Here is a 23,135-nt window from a genome sequence, read left to right on the forward strand (position 1 = left end):
AGGATTGATAAGCTACAAAAAAGGTCTTCCATGGCACCAACAAGATAACCAGCCACAGCCCCATTTCAAATGGCCGACCAAGGCCACCACCACCCCCTTCCTCCTGCTTCCCACGCTCTCCCATTCACTCAAACTTGGACATACTGTGTTTGGTTTTGTGTTATAATCTAGTAACCTTGATCGAATGAGTCCTCCGAAGAATCACTGTAAGACGATCCAGCTTTGGCCTCTCTGGGCAGCAAACAAAATTCCTGCTTTCTGTTTGCAGCCAATTTAGATTTGAGAGTCCTCGTTGTGGAGATGTTCTTCTTTCCAGCTTTGAAGATGCCAGAGATCCTGCTGCATTTAGGGGCCATTACACTATAGAGGCTGGAGGGTCTCATCCTGGCACCGGTCGGGCAATGAGAAGGCCACTCATCCTTCAGGAATTCCTCATCTTCCTCAGAATCTGTATCTGTGGTCAATGCAGTTATTATTTTTTTTAAAAAAGAAAGACTTTCAGAATATGCAGGGTGGTTAGAAAACGCTGCTTCGGCACATGGTAGTCCCATGTTCAACACCCAACACCTCCAATTCAAAACAGGGGTGCCCATTATTAAAAGTTTTGGGGTGAAGGGCCACACTTAAAATCCCACTCTAAAAGGCAACCCAGGCCAGGCCAAGAACTAAAACTGACTCCACTGAAATTATTTAACATTAAATTCATTAAATGCAATTATTATTATTATTATTATTATTATTATTATTATTATTATTATTATTTCCCATGTATTTTAATAACTTTTCCATTCTGCCACATTAAAAGTAACAATTCAGGGGGGTTCAGGAAAAGGACCACTGACAGTGCATCTCTGAATTTGAAGGATCAGGATACAGATTATGGGAAAGGTCTGGAAACCTGTGACCAGGATCTTCATTAATACAATATTAAACCAGATAGATGAAAGCGCATCACCCTCATCTAAAGCAGTCCACGGCAAATCCAAGAAAAACAGTAGGAATATGCTCCTTTCCTCCGCTTAATCAGACTAGATTGCAGTCAAGAAAGGGAGACTTTAACTGTCCCTTCGGTCCAAAATGATCATTGGTTTAGACCTAGTTTAATGTGGGATTCCTTGGCTACCAGGGCAACATAGCACTTCTTATTCCATTGATCGTGTCTTGCACAGCTTGGACAATTTTAATGAAGCCACTGGGTATCTATGAACTACTACTTGCTTTCTTCTTATACACTGGTTACCCAGTTGGGATGATCTGTGATGCTGATGTCAGAGAAGTCTTTATTTATTCATTCATCCATCCATCAAATTTTGCCACTGCCCATCTCCCCCCAGAGGAGGGACTCTGGGCGGTTTACAATAAAGGCTTCCTTCTTGACTAATCTTAACAACTATCATGGTGGATCAACTATCATGCTGCCATTGGTGCTATATACAAATGCAAGGCATTGGGGCAAGATGACTTCCCTTTCATTGCCATAGAAGAGTCAAGAGATGTTTAGTGGGGTAGCTTTCCCAAAGCTGGTGTCCTTCAAATGTGTTTGATTTCCACCTTGGCCAACTGCCAGTTGGATTGGCCAATGATCCAACAAGACCAATATCTAATGGACAGATTGCTCAAGGAACTTTGGGAGTTGTAGTATAATGTCCCTTGGAAATCATCAACTAAGGGAAGGCTAGATAAGACCTTGACATCAAATACAGCCACTCAAAACCACAGGGGAGAAGAAACTAGGAAAATAAAAGTTACTTACTGTAGGAATAACTGCTAACTTCAGATATTGCTGGTGAATTGGAAACCTTCAGGTGGCCCTTCATTTTCAGCCCCACCTCTAACTTCTTCATTTTGACAGCCATTTTGTTTTTACCTTCTTTAGAGGCTTTCAAGGAGAAGCTCAGGCTTTTAGCCAAGTTCTTCTTTGCATCCTTGCCAAACAAGGCACCCCGGGGGGGCAGATACCGGTTGCTGTAACAGCTGCCATTTTTCTGCCTCCCTCCAGAGTCATCCACAAACTTGAAAGGGGATTTCAGCTTGCTGCGCCTGGTGAGTGACAGAGCTTTGTCAAGCTTGCTCACCAGTTGTTCCTGATCAGATGCCACCTTCTTCTTCTTAATCTTGAGCTGCAAAAAGAAGAAGACGACCGAAGGAATGAGTACAAGTGGAGGAAAGCAAGGGATCCCGAGGAATGTGCAAAAGGAATGCCCTCTTCATCCAGAAATCTCTATGCATCTTGACGTGGAATCAACTAGCATTACCAAGGATTCTGAGATGGATTCTCCAGCCTCCTCCAAGGGGTTCACCTCTTGGAATTTGGGAATGGGAGTTCAACCCATCTGGAGGTCACCAAATTGAGGAAAGTGGTGCTCCAGGATAGCTCCTACTGATTTACAGCTGGCTCATTTCAACAATCCCATCCACCCAGCTGATTTGGTTGCTCAAGGGAATACAAGACCCATTGCAATTGTATGTGTTCAGACCTAAATCTGGAATAGTAAAATTAAATCTTGATATCACCCCATTTTTGTGCTCAGCTGTTTGTTCTGCTTCAGCCATATTGTCTCAAGGGTAGACGACTAACCTCATTGGAGAAGTTCATCAAGAGATCTTGCTCATCCCAACTCCGATGCCTGGTCTTCGTCTTCCCACTCCTGTTCTCTCCCTCCTCTTCCTCATCCAGGAGAAGTCCTCGGTGCTTTTCTTCCATCCCTTCACCCATTTCTGAGTCTTCAGAAAGCAGCAAGGATTTGCTCAGCCTGAAAATCAGAGAGGAAACAGGGATGGCCATTGGAGGAACTCTGCAGCATCACAAGCAGGATAGTAATCCAAAAAACTAACAAGAGACGGCCATTGAGACGGATGTTATTGCAGTGACTGTTGTTGTCCTCAGCTGCCACCATATGTATATTTACTGCTTCTGTTATTGGTTGTTTTCTATTGAGTTTTAATTTTATGTTAGCCGCTCAGAGTCATCATTATGAGACAGGCAGCTATAGAAGCTGATGGAAATAAACAAGTAAATATGCAACCAGAAAAGGAAACGGTTGATCTAAAAGCAGCATTTCTGCATTTGGAATCTAACTGTCCAAGCTGTGGCCTTACTCACCCAAATCTAAAAGGTTAAAAGAGATTTATGAAAAGGAAAATTTACCGGCACCCACTGCAACTGGAAGAAAAGTAAACGAAAGGCATTTTCTAAAACAAATCTGCCATGTTATTGGATGATCTGAATACCTAACTGGTTATGTTTTAAGATGGGGAACAGATCAGGCCCCAATCATCTAAGACTGAAGAGCCAATCATCCAAATTATCTAGCATGGGAAACTGAAACAACAGGGATATGACTGAGGAACATGGCAAGCATTCCTTCGTACTCCTTCTAATGGCGTTGATGGTTCACCTTTGCCTCTTTGTAGCCAACCATATAGGAACTAACTTGACCAAGGTAGGTCTTGGGAAGATAAACCTGCCCATCACAACCCAGCCTGTTTCACTACACCTGATTTTCCTCTAAAAACAGGAGGCAATAGAGGTGCTAATTTTATTATTATACACAGACGGGTACAGATATAGCTATGCAGACAAATTAAAACTCTGTGGATGCTGAAGTCAGCATCCAGGACCTATTTCTGCATTTGCAGCTATTCTTAGTCAGGGCACACTCTCACATGCATAGCAGATGTGGAGGAGGAAGTCAAGAGTTTGCGTAGCAAAGACTGAATCTGGGAGCCAGTGTTGGCATTGCTAAGAGAACATGAGATTTGGAACCCGTTCAAGATGTGGGAGGTTGTTGCTGAAGATTTCTGTCCCATGGGTTTATAGTACATCCAGACATGTAGGTGTGCTAAAGACATAATATCTCATTCATAGGAGTTCAGGCTACCAATGACTTCTCCAAGCTGTTGAAAATAGCAAGACAGATAAACAAATGAGAGAGAAGGGAAGGGAAGGGAAGAGGAGAGGAGAGGAGAGGAGAGGAGAGGAGAGGAGAGGAGAGGAGAGGAGAGGAGAGGAAAGGACCTTCAAGACCATGATTTTGCAAAAGCTCCATCTGGAGGGGAAAAAAAACACTTGAGGTAACAAGAATGACCAGGTCACAATATCCAGACAAATAAGGATTCCTTCATCTCCTGCATTTGCAAAAATCTGAAATCTGAGGATAAGGTTGAGGAGCCACAATGATGCAGGCCCTTGAGCAGAGGAGAAGCCAAGTTCTACATTTATCAGCAAGAAAGCAAAGACACAACACAAGGATAACAGAGGCCGCACCACAGACAGGGCAAAGCAAGACCAAAGCATATCCTAACACAGATTTGTTTCTCTTCCTCTCATGCCAAAGGAAAGCAAGATCAAAACCTACAAAATCCAGCATCCACAACGTTCCCAGTGGAATTCCACCCTTCACCCATACACAGCCCTAACTGTGGAGAACCTGCTCCTACCATCTCTACTTCACACTCTTTCTTGCCTTGGTAATTCAACACATCCCCTAGGTCACAACAGTCACCCCGCAGTGGATCCTAACTACTGCTTAACCAACATCTGTGCCATAACACTCCACACCACAAGCCTTACTCATCCTGGGGCACCCCAACAGCCAAGTCAACACTATGCCCAAAGACAGCTGGCGTCCATGTTTGGGGTAGAGAGAAGGCAACCCAGCCAGGGCAGGACCCTGTGGCACGGCACCCCTTCCCCTCCCCACAGCCCAACCTTACTTTCCACTCCTGCCGTCACTCTTCCCTCGCTCCTTAGGGGGCGACAGAGCGCTTGATCCATGGTTCCGTTTTCTGGGCCTTCCTGGACCTCGTTTTGCCAAGCTTCTACTTTTCTCGTCATGCTTTTCCCTTAAAAAAAACCACACACTTGACCGTTAACCAAGAGCAACGGAGACATCAAGGAAGGAAGGAAGGAAGGAAGGAAGGAAGGAAGGAAGGAAGGAAGGAAGGAAGGAAGGAAGGAAGGAAGGAAGGAAGGAAGGAAGGAAGGAGAGGAAACAGAAGTCATTTAAAAGGAGAGGAGGAGGAGGAGGAGAAGAAGAAGAAGAAGGAGAAGAAGAAGAAAAAGAAAAAGAAGAAGAAGGAGAAGAAGGAGAAGAAGAAGAAGAAACTGAAAATGCAAAAAGCCGTGATCCATCACCAAACCTATAAACTGACCTACACACCAAACATCCCAAGGAAGGCCATGAATGAAGTGCCTACAGAATCTAAACTGTGGCTAAACAGGGGATCACATTGCCAAGTCACACGGTTGCCCTTCCATTCTCAATGTCCAGTTTGAGTATCATGGAGCACAAGAAGAGGATCAAGAAAGGCCAAGACAGTGCAAGACTCAAAGATGGCGCCACTGCCCTGCCAACCAGGAGCTGCAGAAGGATCTCTGAACGCCCCCGAGTGACTTACTCAGAGTCTCTCCGCCGTTGCAGCTTTGCTAGTTCCCTCTGCTTTTCCTTGTACCTCCTCTGCAGCTCAGCTAACTTCATCCTGTAGTCCAGCTCCATGGCATCCATGTTCCCAATGGACGACTTTATGGAATACATCTGAGAGCAAGAAGCCAACAAAGAATTGAGAGAGGAGGAGAGGGAGAACGTGTGACAGTTCCATTCCTTAGCTACAATTCAGAATCAAGTTCCCAACAAAACCTGCGTGGGAATTAACGCTGGGAGTGCAACTCCTAGGATTCTTGGCCAGCCATAGGGCTCACCTGTCTAGAGGGCAGAAGATGGGAGAAATTCTTGAATTCTCACTTGCCAGTTGGGCTCTGGGCTCAGTGAAAACAAAGATGGATGTTCATATCGAAAGCCCTAAAGGATTTATCCAAAGGAACAGCAGCACTCTTGTGAAACTACATATCACAGTTTGTTCATTGGTTAGATAATTAAAGTTTCTTACAGTTACAGACCAGCATATGAATCAAAGGTCCCAGCTCAGTGGCTCAGCACACACTTTGCCAATATTAGGTTTGTTCTCTGGCTCATAATGCTTATTTATTTCATTTGTAGCCTGCTTTAAGATGGCGACGCAGCCTCCGTGGCACTCAAGGCAATTGGTATCCGTGGACTGTGAACTACAACTCCCAGCATCCTTCACCACTACCCATGCAATCTGGGGGCTGCTGGGAATTATAGTTTAGTAGATCTGGATGGTTACCCATTTCCCACCCCAGGGTTTCACCTAAGCGGGTGAGGAACTGCTGCATTTTGAAGGCAGAAATCAAGATCGCAAATTTGGGACCCCACCTTGCAGAAGGAACATGAGAGTCCTAAAGCTGGCTTACGGCACTGGGGGGCAAGGGAGCAAGCAACCTCTGTGTCCCTTGCTTGCCAGACCTTTATGCCCAGAGTCTACAATTCCCTGCCAATCACAAAGAGCAACTTCCAATAAGAAGGGACAGACAGAGCCACGCTGGCTGTAAAACAGCCTTCTGGGTTTCTCAGAGGGCAGGACGGCTACTGAGATGCCCCCATCTCACTTAGAAGCACCTTCCTAACCCCTTGCCCAATGCCCATCTCTGCAACCCGCCTGCTCTCCCAAGCCTATTCACCGGCTCATCTTTCTTTTGCATCCAGCTGTATTTCTTATTGGGGTTCAGTTCTCGAGGCAGCCGAATGTTTTTCAGGCTATCCATGAAGGGGGTTGACAGAACTTCCATCAGCATCTGGGTACCGGCAGCTAACAGGCTTTCCAAGGCTGGATGGGCTGAGAAGTTCTCTGGACCTGCATGAGATAATTTGGGTTATTTGGAGGGGCAGGAGGGACCTCCCTCAGATAGGCACCACGGGGAAAGCTTAAGCCAGGCGGCGCTCCAATCTGACCATGCAGCCAAGCCATGGTTTGGCTACAGGACCTAGCACCCCACACGCATGATCACTTTGCCCTTGCTCTTCTCAGGACTCATTTTGCTCTTGCATTTGGACCAGGCCAATTACAAACTGCACCAACTACAGGTAGTCCTCGCTTAACAACCACAATCAGGACCAGCATTTTGGTTGCTAAGCGAAGCGGTCATTAAGTGAATCTGACCCAGTTTTACGACCTTTTTCACATCGGTCATTAAGCGAATCACCATGGGGATTAAGCGGATCACATGGTCGTTAAGCGAATTATGTGGTTCCCTGCTGATTTTGCTTGCCAGAGGCCAGCCAGGAAGGTTGAAAATGACAATCACGTGACCACAGGATGCTGCGACGGTCATAAATACGAACTGGTTGCCAAATCATGATCATGTGACCATGGGGACGCTGCGACTGTCATAAGTGTGAGTACCGGTTCTAAGTTGTTTTTTCAGCACCCTCATAAGTCTGAACCATCACTAAATGAATGGTTATTAAGCAAGGACTATCTGTATAGTTTGCATACCTTGGGGGTGGACAACCTAAGGCCTCAGAGCCTCCAACCCATTTGGGGGAGGATTACAGCCCCTCCCCCAGAGCCTCCTCCAAGGCTTATGATGCAAAATTGATGCAAAACATGCAAAAAAAATTGTAACCCAAGCTATAAAACAAGCTTAGCATAGTTTTGGTTTTTTGAAAAAGATCTATGTCCCCAAGACTCTAGTATCTGATTTTAACTACATAAAATTTGTATCAAAGAAATTGCGGAAAATCCTACTGGCACCCCCGTGGATGATAATGGTGATGGCATCACACACGGGCAGCAATTGTAACAGCCTGAGGCTGTAAGCTAGGCCTGGAACGTTGTCTTGGAATTAGGTCCAAATCTGCTCACCTTCGATTTCCTGCCTCCTTTTCTCCAGCTCGAGTTCTGCAATTTCGCTCAGGAGGGTAATTCCATGCAGAAAGGTGTGTTCTGGCGACAGGCTGGAAGAGACTTCCAAGTTCACCACTGCCTCCTGGGTGACGCCATCGCTGTTCGTGAGCAAGGAACACGCTTGGGTCAATTCAGCCGCTGCTGCTAAGGCATTCATGCCCGCCAAAGGGTCATCGATTTTGATATCCAGAGGTGGGACTGGGCAGGAAAATATCTCATCCCTGTAGCAGGGTGCTTCTACCATGGGTTCCTCCTCTTCCTGAAGCATGCTGGGAAATTCCCTGTTTGGGGGAGAACCAACGAGCGGCATTTCTACAGCCAGAGGTGACTTCTCTGACTGAGGGACCAGTCCCATTTCAGACTGTTCAGTGTCCCTCTGTAACAAACTCCCACCATAGTCAGCATGAACGGGGCACGTTTCACCATCATCAGTCTCTTCTGCTTGAGCTTCCATGTCCATCGAGCAGGACATCCCTGGGTAGGCAGCTTGGCAATCCTCTATAACTTCCTCATGGTCTGAACTCCTGAGGGGTTTGCCGTGGTGCAACTGAAGACCACAATCGTCCGTGTCCTGAACAGGGAGGGCAACAGAGGTCGCCATATCCAGGGCCTCCATATCCTGTTCGCAGATGTCATCCTCCTGCCTGTTGTTCATCTCCACCTCCGTTTTCACCCGCTCTTCCAATGATCCTTCTTCTTCTTCCTCCACAGCCTGGATGGGTTTGATGATTTTGGATGGGGAAAGATGAATGGGCTTCACCTCTGGAGAAAGAGTCAAGCGCTCGGCATTGCTGGTAGGCAGAGGGACGTCAGGGCCCAACTCATCTGCATCCGATGCAGCTGTTGGCTGGAGGAGGTAAGGATAGTGTCTTCTGAAGGAGCCTGGAAGGGACTGGAATGGATAGCCTGATGGAATCTCTGCGAGAGGGCACAAAAAATGAAATTTTGGAGGAGAAGTCCCATATTTTCTGAAGAGAGTCCCTAACAAGACTGCAGGAATCTATCTTCCAAACTTTACCACGGACTTGAGTCAAAGGGTCCTCCCCTGGTCTAAAAGTAAGCTCCATTTCTTGGGCCATGATGGCGGTTTGGTGGCATCCTCCAAAGCACAGGAAAACCTAGATGATGGACCAAATCTCAGCACCGGGATTTCCAACAAATCAGTTGCCCTGAATAACTTCCTACTCTACCCAACTGAGACTGTGTGTCCCTCAAACAATAACTCACTGGAACATGGGAAAAAAACAATAACTTGTCTTTGTTTTTCCTGCTAAGCAGAATGAATGAATCAATGAATGCATGAATTTATTGATTGAATTTATATGGCTGCCCATCACACTTGCATGTGGCTCTGGATGGTATCCACAGTTAAAACACAGGTAAAAGCAGAATCTTCTACCATTAAAAACAGTTAAAAGCTACATTTAAAACTACAATAATAAAAAGACAGAGGAGAGTGCAGTCTAACTATATACAGGACAGCCACTGAACGGGCTTCGCACGTCCTAGGGATCCCCAAGCCTGATAGCACACCCAGGTTTTGAGGGCCTTCCAGAAGGCCAGCAGGGTCAGGGCCCATCTCACCTCGGGGGGAATGGTGTTTCAGAGGGCGGGGGCCACGGCAGAAAAGGCTCACTTTCTGCATCCCACCAAACACAGCTCCGTGGCCGACGGGACCCGCAACGTGCCCCTTCTGCCGGACCTGATGGGACGGGGAGATGTAACTGTGGAGAGGCAGTCCCTCAAATAACCTGGCCCCGTGCCATGTAGGGCTTTGAAGGTCATAGCCAGGACCTTGAATTGGACCAGGAAGCCAACTGGCAATGCACTCATCTCATAGATAGAAAAAAAGAGAAAATCCATCCAAGATCAAGCAGCTCAAAAGTTCAAGTGCAGGGTTAAGACCTTCACAACCAATTCAAGAGCTGCCTAAAAAAACACCCCCTATTTTAAAAATAATCACTTTTACCCACACCATGAAAAAAAATCAACGTTCTTAAGCATCCAACTTTTAAAATACCAGGATAACCTGAGATTGCTTTAGTCTCTTCTTTCTCTCCAGTACAGATAGTCCTCAACTTATGACCACAACTGGGACCAGAATTTCAGTCACTAAGTGATGCAGTCATTAAGTGAGGTGTCATGTGACCATGCCCAATTTTATGATCTTTTTGCTGCGGTCATTAAGTGAATCATGTAGCTATTAAGCAAATCTAGCTTTCCTCACTGATTCAGCTTGTCGGAACCTAGCTGGGAAGGTCACAAATAGCGATTGTCTGACCCTGGGACACTGCAACCATCACAAAAACATGCCAGTTGCCAAGCACTGGAATTTTCATCACATGACTGCAGGGATGCTGTGATGGCCATAAGTGCGAGGACCGGTCGCAAGTCACTTTTTTCAATGCCACTGTAACTTCAAATGGTCGCTAGAAAAATGGTCGTAAGTTGAAGACTATCTGTACATAGAACTGGGAGGGATTTCAGTAAACCAGTGTCGGGAACTCAACCACACAGTATGATGGAACTTCCATCATATGATCTATCTACTTACAAAGCTTCACATCTCTTTCGATGGAGGAAAGGAGCTTTGGGAAGGAGGCAGAAGCAAGCAAGGGAGAAAGCAGGAAATAAAAAAAGAAAGTGGATTAAAAAAAATAGTGGGGCCTTGTACCTGGAAACAAAGTCTGGTATGAAGCAGAGGTCTCTTTTTCCAGCTCCAGCTCTTTCTTCTCCATGTTCTCAGCTTCCTCCTCTTCTTTTGGAGGAAGTGCAGGGGCAGGAGGTGGAGAAGCAGGAGGTGGACTAGAAGGATGAGTGATAGGAGTAGTGGGATAGGAATAGGCCGGCTGGCTTGGTGGTTCCTCCAGCTTTTGAATAACCTCAGCTTTGAGCACCGACACGGAGGAGGATCTGGGTGACAGGGGAGGGGGACTGACCGCCTTGTTGTAGGGTGCAGAAGTGCTTGGAGACAAAACTGGGGGCTTCCGGTGCAGGAGGCTTGAGCCAGAGCTTGGGAGACCTGATTTGGCACTGTCCAGGCTCCGCTTAGATATCTTCTCTTCCATCTCTGCCCGCTGCTCGCTGGCTTTTAGCCTCTCCTGTTGAGAAAAAGGAGATCTGAAGAGGAAACCTGAACAGCAGGGTTCTCCATTGGTGCTACACGAACCACAAAGGGGACTCAGAAGTCAGCTAGGTAGGATGCAGGGCAGGTCATTAAAAACGTTACAGTTTTACAACATACCAGAAATGATAAATGCCTGTAAACTCAGGCAATTTTCTTTCTACAATAATGGAAGCAGGGTCTTTGACGGAGTGATTGGTGGACCTTTAGATGTCAATGTTTAAGAACCACAGATTAGTGCATGGGTTAGGGTTAGGGTTAGGGTTAGGGTTAGGGTTGCTCATCATTAACTTGGTCTTCCACAAATTGTCCCACCTTCCCCAGTATGAAAATTGTCTGGTAAAAATCCAGGCGTAACGATAGCGTGGAAGACCCAGCCCTCTTTATTTAATTAACGACGACTAGAACCTAGCTACATCTTCTCCATTCAATTGCACCCAGGTACCCAGGTTCAGAAAGGAGATGCAGGTGAGGTTGGTTTTCCAAATACAGTCGCAGAAGCTGAACCCCAGGGTGAGAACCTACCACCAACTGGGCGTGGGCAGCTTGTTGCTGCAGGAGGTATAACTCATGCTGACGAATCAGCTGCTGGTGAGATAAGAGCTGGAGTTGATGAGCGTGCTGGAGGGAGCCCCGGGTAGGAGAATACATGGCAGGCCAGAGAGAAGGCGCACGATCCATCAGCTCTGCTGGAATGAAAAGAGAGACTGACCTGAAACCACAACCTCAGCCAAAGCCAGATTCCAAGGACCAAGCTGTTGGGTGTACCCTGGAGGTGGGCTACGTGCCACCCAGTTGGCTGCATATGGGCCCCCCCCAAATATCTCTCTACCAAAATCCATTATATTATCATGTTGTTATTATATCTCTTCTGTTGGTTTTCTAGCCCTATGTTCACCACCCAGAGCACCAACTGTGAGATGGGCAGCCGTGTAAATATAATAAACAAATAAATAAAGTCAGCGGCAAAATGGCCCTTTTCAGTGGTGTGATTTTGTCTCTTGCTTCATGATTTCAGCTGTAAAACAGGCTGAACTAACCACTGGGATGCTTCCTGCTCTTGTTTGCTCCATCCTCCACTCCTCCAAACTTCTTTAAAAATGCACTAAATACTGGTCCCACCTACAGGTTGTCCTTGTTTAGCAACCACAATTGGGAGCAGCAACTTGGTCGTTAAGCAAAGCAGCCACTAAGTGAAACCATGACTGTGCTTATGATTTGACTTCAACCTTCCTTTGCTTTACAGACCTGCGAAGGTCGTAAATGTGAGGATTGGTCATACAGTTACTTTTGCATCACCATCATAACTGCAAACAGTCGCTGTACAAAGCAGTCACTAACCAAGGACTACCTGTATTCTAACGAGGTCAGGATCAATGTCTTCTGAGATCCTAGGAAGCTGGAAACAACCATGTTTTAAAAAATGTGCTCTCTGGAGAAAGAAGGGGGTCAGGTCCAATAAGACCCACACTATTGGTCCTCCATAAAACTGAATGTCTAAAATTTGGATGCTAAGGTCCACAAATTCTGACCCCCTTTTCCCCCCAAAGTAAATCCTGTAACCTCTATAAACCATGCAGTGTGAAAAATATGCCTGCGTTTGCCCGTGTCTTGCAATAGGTTCTGCCTGGGATTGTCACAGCTCTTTGGATACCTACCAAAGTGTGTCAGGTGTTCACTGGGGATCATGACAAGCTGGCCAGACTGAGGATCTCTGGCAAACTGGTATGCAGAAGGGAGTGCTCCCCCCATGCTGGAAGGAAAGCCAGGAGCCATGCCTTGGTGCAAAGAAGGGTGCCCTACAAAGAGTATCAAATCAGAACAGAAATCCCATGAAGCAAAAAGATCAAAGGCCACATCCACGTGGCAAACTCGATTCCCACCCGCTTCAGCCTCCCCTCCCAGCACCACTTGCACACCGTTGGAAATCTAGAGTAAGAATTGTTTCCAGACTCAGGTTTCCTACCTCACCTCACGAGACAATGTGGGATTATGCCCAAACAAACCTATTATTATCCACGCATATACACATATATGCATAGATAATAAAGCAGCTGGTGTGCCACGTTTCATTCTAGTCACCTGGAGGTGTCACAGATGCACCATAGGGGCCCAATATCTACGTGAAAACGTACAAGCTGAAAGGATGTACTTTCTAAGAGCGTGAAAACACAAAGAAGATTGCTGGACATCATTAACTCGTTGCTTTGTTGTGGTTGTTAAACTTAATTGAAGGGTGCAAGATACAAAATGGCAGGCTGTCCAACAATTAATAAAGGTGGGCATTCGGAAATTGAGATGAGGTACTGTAATGGGAAAATAACTGGAAGCCATGCTAACTGGCTTCTAGTGGCTCCATTCCCCGAATTCTTTCCTTGCTCTCAGAAAAGATACAGAGACTGTATCTGGGTTCAGACACCATCTTCCCTGATACCCACCAGATATATTGGGAGTGCATCAACCCTCTGTCCCATCCAGGTTCTGGAAGGCTGATATTTACCACAATTGCATCCATAAATTAATGCAGAGGACGACAAATTTTGCCTTCACTGCTCGTACCAACAAAGCTACAAGCCTATCACAAATTCGCGGGAACAAAATTATGACTTCAATCTGATGTAAAATGTACTAGAAAGTCTTTTTTGTCCCACCTATAACCATGAGAATTTGCAACCTGTTGTCTTTATTTAGAAAAAGGGGAAGCATCTCCTGATACTGACAGTAAGGAAGAAGGGAGACAGATCAGGATTGACGGCCAAGAGGAACCATGTAAACTTAACTTTAGAAAGGATCAAGAGAATGGGTCCACTGATGGGCTATTGAAACCATCCAGCCACTATGCTAGGTAAGGACTTGACAGTGGGGAGGGGCAAACGATATTAAGTACAGAATGTGAAATGGGCTGTTTTGAACACTTTTCAAACCTGAAACACCACCCTGGTGTTTGAAATGGGGCATCTCGTGAAATTTTGCACCGGAAACAGTTCAGAACAAAACATTTGCACACCCCTGCTTGCACACCACAGCACTGTAAACAAAACAAGAGCCCAACTCTGTGTTCACTTGATAACCTTACCATAGGGGTGGCCAGTAAGCCACATGGACGAACTGCTGCTTCTGGGTAACCACGGATGGGTTGCCAGGTGTGGTGCTGGGTCACCAGACCACCGCCCTGAACCTGTCAGGGGTGGCCCCCCAGTCACCATGAGGTTGGAGTTTAAGCCATTTGTAGCACAGGTGGCCGGATGTATCCGAGCAAAATCAGCCAGTTCTTTGCTTTCTCTGGGGGAAAAGGAGAAGAGTGTTTAGGGACCCCAACCTTGATGGGTTTCAATCAAGGGCCTTCCAAGCTTCATCAAGATGAGGAGCAACACACTTCAGCTGCTGGTGGAAGACACCTGTAAAGGAGCTTCAAAATTTGAAAACTGCCAAAGCAAGCAGGTAGTATCCAGATAACATTTGCATCTTTCTAGGATGTTCACTCAGCCCATTCTCAATTGTCCTTCCATCAGCAAGCAAGAATGTTTTTGTTTAGACTAGATTGTGGTTTGTTGAATGTATCGGGTTTTTTGCTTGGCAATCTTCCCCCCCCCCCTGCTGTTTTTCGTTGTGGCTTTATTTGCTTTTCTTATGTTTGTTGCTAAAATATATTTGTACATTATTATCATTGTTGATGATGGTGATGATGATGATGCTCCTCCTCCTGTATCACATGTGAGGGAAGCAGCCTATATCTTTAAACCGTTCATCACCAATAATTAACTAGAAAGCAATGCCTGGTGCTATTTCTGGAGGCTTACATAGAGCGAAAATACTCCAAGCAAGAGGATGTTGTAAATAAACACATACCACTTCTTTATCTCCCCACTTAGCCAATGGTGCTACTAAACCCTTTCACCTAGTGAAAAGGATGCACAATGTGCATTCCATGTTTATTTCCCCACGCAGGATACAAAATGGGAGAAGAAAGCATGATTTCACCAGGCTGTGAGACAGGAAAGGGCCTTTCTACCAGCTTGATGACATGACCTCTTTTCCTACTTTCTTCCCAGCTGGTCCTTACAAGAGCTACTACTGAATATTAAGATCCCTGACTCTTGTGGGTTGCATCTTTCAGATTGCAAACCTGTGGGCAGAAAAGGTCTAATTTTAGAGCTAAAACAAAGCAGGAAAATTATCACCTGCATAAAAAATATCACCTGAGAAGTTTCTCCTGGTCTCGTTCCAGACGACTGGCCAGGAGGTGGCTTTCTCGAAGGCGAGGCCGGTCATCCCCACAGTCCTCATCTGACCGTCCATGTCCTAAGGGGCGACCAAAACAAAGCCAGCTCAACATCCTCTATATATAATCAAACATTGAGAATTCTCCAACCGATGGTTGTAGTTCCAGATATCTCCCCAAGAATTAACTGGATCCCAAGATCCTTGATGAGGAAGCCTGAAGAGACAGTGTTGTGTAATGGTTAAGATGCCAGGTTAAGAGATCAGGTGAAATCAGGAGGACTGATCAAACCTCCACTTAACCAGGAAGCTTCAGATGCCTACAGACAAATTCCTAGTTTGCTCCCAAATTACCTTGCTGGATTATTGTTGAGTGGATATCACTGAGCAGAGGGAGTGAGCCATGTCACCCCAGAAGAAAAATGGGACAGAAATGTAACAAACAAACAATCAGTTATAAAAAGAAACAACAGCCAGGATGGTACCAGAATTCTGTGTTCCTACAAGTTGCTAGAATTGAAGTTGTCTGAGCTTCTGGATATACTAAGACATAGGATGGTTCTACCCTAGATACCAGCCTTTTATATCCTGACCAGTCTCTCCTAGCCCTGCAGCCCAGCCATGCTACTCAAAGATGATGGGAGTTGAATCTGTTTAGAGAAGACTGTTCCATGCATTTCTCTGAAATACAAAACTATACCATAAGGCAAATGTGCAAAATGGCAAATTGGAGGTTGCACAGGGAGAGTGCTAGAGATGTGTCCATTTCTGTGCATGAGCACCATAAAGAAGCGGTATTCACTCACCAGTTTTAAGTGAGGCTGCAGACAAAAATCACAAAATATAAAATAGAGGTAAAGAGAGGCCCATCTCCACACTAAAAATGTCTTGGACAAACAGGACAATGCCATTTTTTTGGTCAATGGAGTGTGAAAGAACACAGACAATTAGCACAGGCTTCCTTTCATATATGGTGCACTTCACTAGAAAATTTAAATGATCACAAGACAGCCCATAGGGTTTGTGGTCCAGCATAATGGCGAAATTTCAAAATGATTAATAACACAAAGCTCCAAATCACAGCAGAGGACGTTCACCAAATCATTGGAGAAAGCACGCTTCCAGGAAACCAAGGAACTGTTTTTGCAATCCCCCCGCAAGCCACAATTCTTGGGGAATGCGTAACTGGACTGTGCTTTTCTGCAAACCTACCCTTTGCCAAGGCTGATACTTAACAATTCTGCATCTTCAGTGCATCCTCAGTGACACAAACACAATTTCATCAAGGAGCCAATCTGGATTACAGTAGAGCTTGCTCTGCTTGGCCAATTATTGGCTTCAATCCGCCTTCCCTCCCATCACCAATGGTCAGTGATTTGTTTGTTTGTTTGTTTATTTAAGGTCCTGGCATCTCTCTGTCCTCCACCTTCTTGGTCACCCCTGTGAGCACTTGGAACCCTTTTTTTAAAAAAAGGTGTTTCAAATAATCACACGCTGATTGTTGTACCTGGGTTTCTCATAAAGAAGCCGCCCCCCTTCTTGCCAATGGTTGCTTTCGATCAGTTTATTTTTCTTGCATGTTTTCAACCCCGTTTGCACCCCATCCAGGGGAAACGCAGCTATACCGAAAGGGTGTAAAAGCCATAAAACAGCGTCCTCCATGTTTTCTTGCTGGCGTAAGAATAATTGTGAATAAGCCTTTAAAAAGGTTTCTCGTTGCTGCCCAAGGAGAGCTCTGCCCCCCCTATCCCACACACAATTGACAAACTGGCAATTGCCTCCCCCAGACTCAATGGGCAGTCTTGTCTTTATAAATATCCTGACATGACGCACAAAGCCCATACAAAATTCAATCGGTTATGCACAGAGCTGAGAGGGAGGGAGGGAGGGAGGGAGGGAGGGGGCCAAAAAAATCCCTGCCCCCCCCGTTTCCTTGGCATTCAATGTGTGGTTTGACTTGCCAAATCCTACAAGATTAGCCACGTAAAGCCCCGTGCTTTTCTCTCTCTTAAAAGGTTTTGCACCTTCAAGCGCCCTCTGCTTGGCACAAACAAACTAAATGTTATTAATAAAAAAAAAGAAAGGAAGAAAGGAAGAAGAAAGTCTCTTGGCATGCAAGGACGGGAAAAGGGTGGAGGGGCAAGGGAGAACTGGGGAGGGGCCAGCGAGACAGCAAAAAGGAGAGCCTTGTGTGCCAATTCCATTGCTTAGCAACCAAGACAAAGTGCAGGCCTTGTTCGCAGGCTCTTAGTTCTGCTCAGTAAATTACATTTAACAGAGCCAGAGGGAGGGGGCAGAGCATGGCTGGGGGGGGGGGGCTGGGGGGGAGCTTTCAGGCCAGCTCAAACAAACACATCTCCTTTGTTGGCTACCAGCCCTGTCTCTTGGCTCCAGACGCAAAGAGGCTGTGGGAACTGAGCCGTACAGCAGAGCGGAAAAATGAAGTCTCCCCGCGGCACACAAAAGGGCTGAACGAGGGGTCTGCGGGCCGACAGACAGACGGAGAGACATCCAACTCCCTTTTTCTCTGCAGTGCCAGTGGGAGTGCATTGGAGCTGGTTTGGGTTGCTGCCCGCCCCCTTTAATGGAGAGGTGGGCAGCAGTGGGCAGATGGGAAAGGGCACCAATGCACTTGGAAGGACGCACAGCTTGCAAGTGGGCAGGGAAAGAGTTTGGTTCCCAATTTGCAAATTTAAGCCCCATTCTGCAACCCCCTGCCCCCAATTCAAGGCTGTTCCTCTCTTTGGGGTGATGGCTCGGGCATTCTCTCTTCGGCAGCCCCACAACCCCTCACGCTGCCTCCATTGAACCATACCCACGTTCCTCCAAATGCTTTCCAGCCCACCCTTCCAGTTCTGCAGCCATTTCAAACAAGGATGGGGGGACTTTAGGAAATGTTTTCCCCCGTCCCCCCAAAACATAGGGAATGTTTGGCCAGTGGCCAACTGAATTAGTCTTACAAGAATAGCGAAACAAGAGCAAAGGACAATTGTCAGTGACTGACATGAACATTTTTTTTGATGGGGTGCATCCTCATTAGGTTTCTGTTATTGAGATCTCACTACAAAATAGGAATAAGGTGGACACCAGCTTTATTCCAGTTTGCACACCTACAGCCAAGGGTCCATAGGGTATGGTCAGAAAAGTCAAGATGGTGGCCACGATGGTACAATTGAAGCTCCACCCATTTTTGTGTGTGTGTCACACTCTAACCCCTCAAACACCACATTCTTGGGAATTGTCCAGAGTTATACATCTCGGTTGATTTAGTTCATCTTCCTGAAGTTCTCTCACTGGCTGCATTCGCCAAATGTAACCTAATGATTAACCAAATTAATTAATTAGAAAACTCAGTCTAATTATTGACTTACTCTATTGCTTGATTCACCCACACTCCATACCACAAGCATGCCAGATGTGTTAGAATGCCTCTATCACTATAAGCCACCAAATCAACAAACATACCAGGATTAAAACCAAACAAGCTTTTACATTACCTCAGCATGCCCGCAGATTTTCTTATAGATTATACCCATTTAAAAGGGGGGGGGCAGTTTCTGTAAACCAAAACTCCACCTTCATCTTTACTTTCAAAAATCTTCTGCTGTCTCTTGCACCCCCCATCAGCTTTTTTAGAAAATTAGAAATGGACTTTGAAAGTGTTGTCTACCTGCCTAGGAAAAAAAACAGGGATAATGTGAGGGGCTAGGTGACTTCTGCTGGGGGGGGACACAAGGTAACGGGAAACCACCTCATCTTCTGGGAAACGGAAGTGGGAACCTGTCCGTGTGCAGGTTCACAGAGCTTTCAGTCCCTCTTGGAAAGTGGCAAGCCACCGCTGCCTTTTTGGGGGAGTGCCCACGACACACCCTTGAAATGCCGAATTGGTTGAAAAATCAGATTGGCTACAGTGAAGCAAAGTTTTAAAAAACGACAATAAAACGTAGATGGAAGTTCATTACAGACATGACAAGCACACTCACTCACCACCCGTTGAGAAATTTAACTTGGAGGAAAGGATGGAACTTGGATGACCACTAGAGTGACCTCAGTCTAACAAAATGTTCCCCAAGTTATTCCCACAAAGCTAAGTGGTTTCTGTGATGTTTCCAGAGACAAGGATTGGTTTATTTATCTTTGCCTTGTTTTTTTTTTAAAGGGGGGTTGGTGAATATAGAGAGGCGAAGCTTAGAAATCAGGGCTTGGCGCAGTGAAGCTGCCAGCCAGAAAAGTTAAATATAGAGGGAGAATTCATACACTAGAACAAGACAGTTTCATTCTCCCCGATTGGTCATTCCTTCCCCCATTTTAGCTCCTCACCTTTCAATTTTCTCCACCCAATGCCCTTCAGATACCTTGTACCACAGTCCCCATGCCAAATGGCTGGAGGGTTTCAGACAATGGAATGCTATAATTTGGGACAGGGCTTCCCAAGCAGGGTTTCATGGCACCCTCGGGTTCTGCCATATCTCTAACCAGCCCTGGCCTGGAGCCTGACTTTGGGTCCCCAGGATCACTCTGCAAACGACTGGGAGTCACACCAATCTTGGCAAAACTGCGGGAGGAAGGCTCAGATGGTATGGACATGTCATACGTGGTAAAGAAGACTCAGTGGCGAGAACAGACATGCACCTGGACCTTGGTGGCCGGCAGCCCCGTGGTAGACCCAAGAAACTGTGGATGGACCGCATTAAGGAGGACATGGAATGTGTGAACGTCACCCCTGAAGATGCCTTGGATCAAGTCAAATGGAGACGGATATGCCGACAAGCGGACCCTGCCACAGCGCGGGAATAACGCTAGGAAGAAGAGAATCACTCTGCAAACCAATAGAAATCTGCTAGATTCCACAACTGGAGTGGCCCAGGCCTACTGGGATCCATCCCCAATCCATCCCCAATCCATCCCTGGATGACCTTGGGCCAGTCCCTCTCTCTCAGCCCAACTCACCTCACAGGGTTGTTGTTGTGGGAAAAATAGGAGGAGGAAGGAGTACTAGGCATGTTTGCCTCCTTGAAGTATTTATAAAAAATGATAAAGGCGGGGTAATAAATAAACAAATAAACAGCTGCCCATCTCCACCTCATTCAATTCTCCTTGTTCAAGTGGGCATTTCTCCTTTTCTAATGGCCACATGAAATTTAATTGCTGCCAAAATTTTAATCGAAACATGTCCGGTGCATACAGCCACACCCGTCTCCCCTTGCAATTATCCATGCTACAGAAAATGCTGGGATGTGGCCCAAAACACCAACCGTGGGTGTTTTGTTTTGTTTAAAAAAAAATGGAAGGCAGCATTAAAATCTTTAAAATCAAAAGCAGCTTATTTGGAATGGAGCTATTACCATCTTACACATACAGACTTGGGAATTAAGTTCCAGAAATTTACTTCTGAGTGAATATATGTAGCATGCACACAACGAGGCACGTTCAAAACTGTTCATCAGACAAATATTTGTCAATAGGAGGAAATTTCAACGCAGCTGCTTTGGCTAAGCATAGAAGAAACTTTCTACCATTTCCCCCTTTCCTCATTCGTTTTTCCTTCTGGTTATGTCTTGTCAACTGTAAACCTATAGGCCAAATCCTTTTTGTTCTTTCCAGTGATTTTAAGCCATTTTAGTGAAAGCATGGTATAAGAATGTTTTTTAAAAAAATAAATGAACTATCAAGTCTGCCCAACAGTGACTACCAGCTTGGAGTAGACTGGAGAAGTCCAGACTCTCAATGAGCTTCCCTCAATGGTGCCCCCACCCCCCACCCATGCTGGACTAGGAATCTCCACAACCAGGAGGAACTAGATTCAAGAAGGTTACTCTCCATCAATTTGATGCGTTTCGGGGTTCTTGGCTTTTTTTATACCGTGCGTTACTTTTGTGCACAAAACACAGCAGTTGAACAGTGACACCAAATGGCATACCCAATGCATTTCCTTGTAGACTCGGTTTCTTCAAATAAACGTTTGAAGCTTGCATTCAGCTGAGAAAAGGCCGCCTATGATGTATGCGTATCCCAAACACTGAAATGAAGCTGCTCTGAAATAGAGAAGGGAGGAAGCTTCAAAAAATCCAGGGTGGGGTAGGGATATCCAAGCCGCCACCCATCTACAAGACAGAGCAGCCCACCATCTTCTTTCTAGGATATGTATAAGATTAAAAAAAAAACAACAACCACTCCCCACTTTCCTCTTTGCCATGTTGGGAAAAAAGATCTGGAGAAGATTTGTGCAATTCTTTCTTCAAAGGTCCAACCCAATGGGGGGGTTGGACATTCGCATCTCACAGGAAGCTCAGCTTTCTTCTTTTCTCAGGACTAGAGCCCTTGAGATATTAAAGTACGTCGTGCAAATGTTCTAATTTTCATAAAATAAAGATGAGCACAGAATCTAGTTTTTCACTGTGCAGAATCTGAGAAGTCTCCTGCAGAACTGCCATGCTCTGGCACAGGGTTTTTCAACCTTGGCAACTTTAAGATGTGTGGACTTCAGCTCCCAGAATTCCCCATGCTCTATGCAGGAACTTATACTCTGTCCTGTTTCCTCTTTCAAAGAAGAGCAGAAGTAAGATTCAAAATGCTACAGAAACCTCCAAAACTGCTCTATATTCCTTTGTTCCTGCATCCAGCGTGGAAGATAAAATTCCAGCCTCATCAGGACCATTAAGATGTGTTGACTGCACTCCAATACTCCTTTGGAATTTGGATCATCGCTGAAGCTTGTCCGTAAAAGCACACACCTCCATCCATATCCATTCAGAGGACAGTCCCATGCATGGCTGTCTTTACCCATCAGCTGGCAACAAGTCATGCCATGGATTATGCAAACAATGGAGGAAAAAGAGCTCTTTCATACTGCCACTGTCCCCGGTTCCCAATCCCTCAGAAATGGTCTGTTTTCACAGCTACTAACCTTGTAGTCCCCTTGAGATGAATGCTATTTGCATTCAGGCCATTCCTTGTGAAATAAGAAGTCTATAAAACTCAAAAGTTGGACTTTGAAGGAGGAGGAGAGAAAGAGCATCGACACTTTAGAACATTGTTGTTGGAGAAGACTCCTGAAAATACCATTTTCAAAAAAGGACCAGGTTGGGGACAGGTCATCCTGAGAAGGTCTACCTATGTAGTTGCTAAAAGTCAACATTGACTTGATGGCACATAATCAATCAATCAATCAATCAATCTTGTAGTACTAAGAACAGGGAGCAGAGAATCAGTGAGGTGCCCCAAACCTGCCATAGTAGTTTCTGGAAGAAAGTTACCTCACCTCCATTGCACCCAAAAGATTAATTAAAGACATTTCTGCATACACGTCTTTACTTCATGCCCCATGAAGTAGTTTTGCTTATATGTGAAAAGCAGAAAAGGAAAGGAAAATCTGAATGGTTCCTATGAAAGAGAACTGCAAAACCATCAAGCTGCTTTTCCTCTTGAAAGACCTAATAGTGACAGCTGAATCTCTGGAGTTTCTACAAATAGGGAATGAGACTGCCATAAGCTCAGCAAAATGCTATAAAGAAAATACTTTTTTTTTTACAGTTTTAAAGAAATGGTAAGGGATCTATTTGTTTATGTGGTCACTAGAGTCGAAAATGACTTGATGGCACATAATCAGTCAATCAATCAATCAATCAAACAAACCATCACTGGAGCTAGGCATTTTTTTAAAAAAGGCAAAGGCAACCAACATCATGCAATTGCAAAAATCTCAAAAACAGCCTGTGTTGGGCAATTGCATAGGTCTGGTTTCAAAGCCATGCAGAATCCCTCCAGAGAGAAATGCCCAGGGAGTTACATCAACAGCAGGCATGCATTTGACACCAACAGCCATTTTGCTCATCTTATTTGCTCTGATTGATATATTTTATTTCTTACACAATAATTGTATACCACCCCGATCACTAGACCCTGGGCAGTACACAAGATGAAAAGAGACTGACCTGTCCTCTCAGGGAGAAAAGGAATTCTCCCATCACCTATTGTGATTCTTTAACATGCAAATGGATGTCCACCACACAAACACTCTTCT

At 45.5% G+C, this 23,135-nt stretch overlaps 1 protein-coding gene across 4 annotated transcripts in view; it reads right to left on the bottom strand.

Annotated features, from left to right (window-relative positions):
* TNRC18 (trinucleotide repeat containing 18) overlaps window positions 1-23,135 on the bottom strand; it is a 78,850-nt gene that overhangs the window by 26,628 nt on the left and 29,087 nt on the right. The window contains exons 5-16 of one of the 4 annotated variants that reach the window (XM_063314675.1): window positions 15,091-15,193; window positions 13,968-14,173; window positions 12,550-12,690; window positions 11,417-11,580; window positions 10,442-10,868; window positions 7,726-8,685; window positions 6,542-6,714; window positions 5,401-5,537; window positions 4,717-4,845; window positions 2,579-2,753; window positions 1,868-2,120; window positions 176-454 (exon numbers count right to left, since the gene is read on the bottom strand). In XM_063314675.1, coding sequence (XP_063170745.1) covers window positions 176-454; window positions 1,868-2,120; window positions 2,579-2,753; window positions 4,717-4,845; window positions 5,401-5,537; window positions 6,542-6,714; window positions 7,726-8,685; window positions 10,442-10,868; window positions 11,417-11,580; window positions 12,550-12,690; window positions 13,968-14,173; window positions 15,091-15,193 — 3,147 coding nt within the window. Of the gene's footprint in view, window positions 1-175; window positions 455-1,753; window positions 2,121-2,578; window positions 2,754-4,716; window positions 4,846-5,400; window positions 5,538-6,541; window positions 6,715-7,725; window positions 8,686-10,441; window positions 10,869-11,416; window positions 11,581-12,549; window positions 12,691-13,967; window positions 14,174-15,090; window positions 15,194-23,135 lie in introns of all 4 variants that reach the window. The other 3 variants (XM_063314674.1, XM_063314673.1, XM_063314676.1) reach the window with 3 other exon arrangements.

Source organism: Candoia aspera, chromosome 14, assembly GCF_035149785.1.
Source record: "Candoia aspera isolate rCanAsp1 chromosome 14, rCanAsp1.hap2, whole genome shotgun sequence".
NCBI classification, from domain to species: Eukaryota; Metazoa; Chordata; class Lepidosauria; order Squamata; family Boidae; genus Candoia; species Candoia aspera.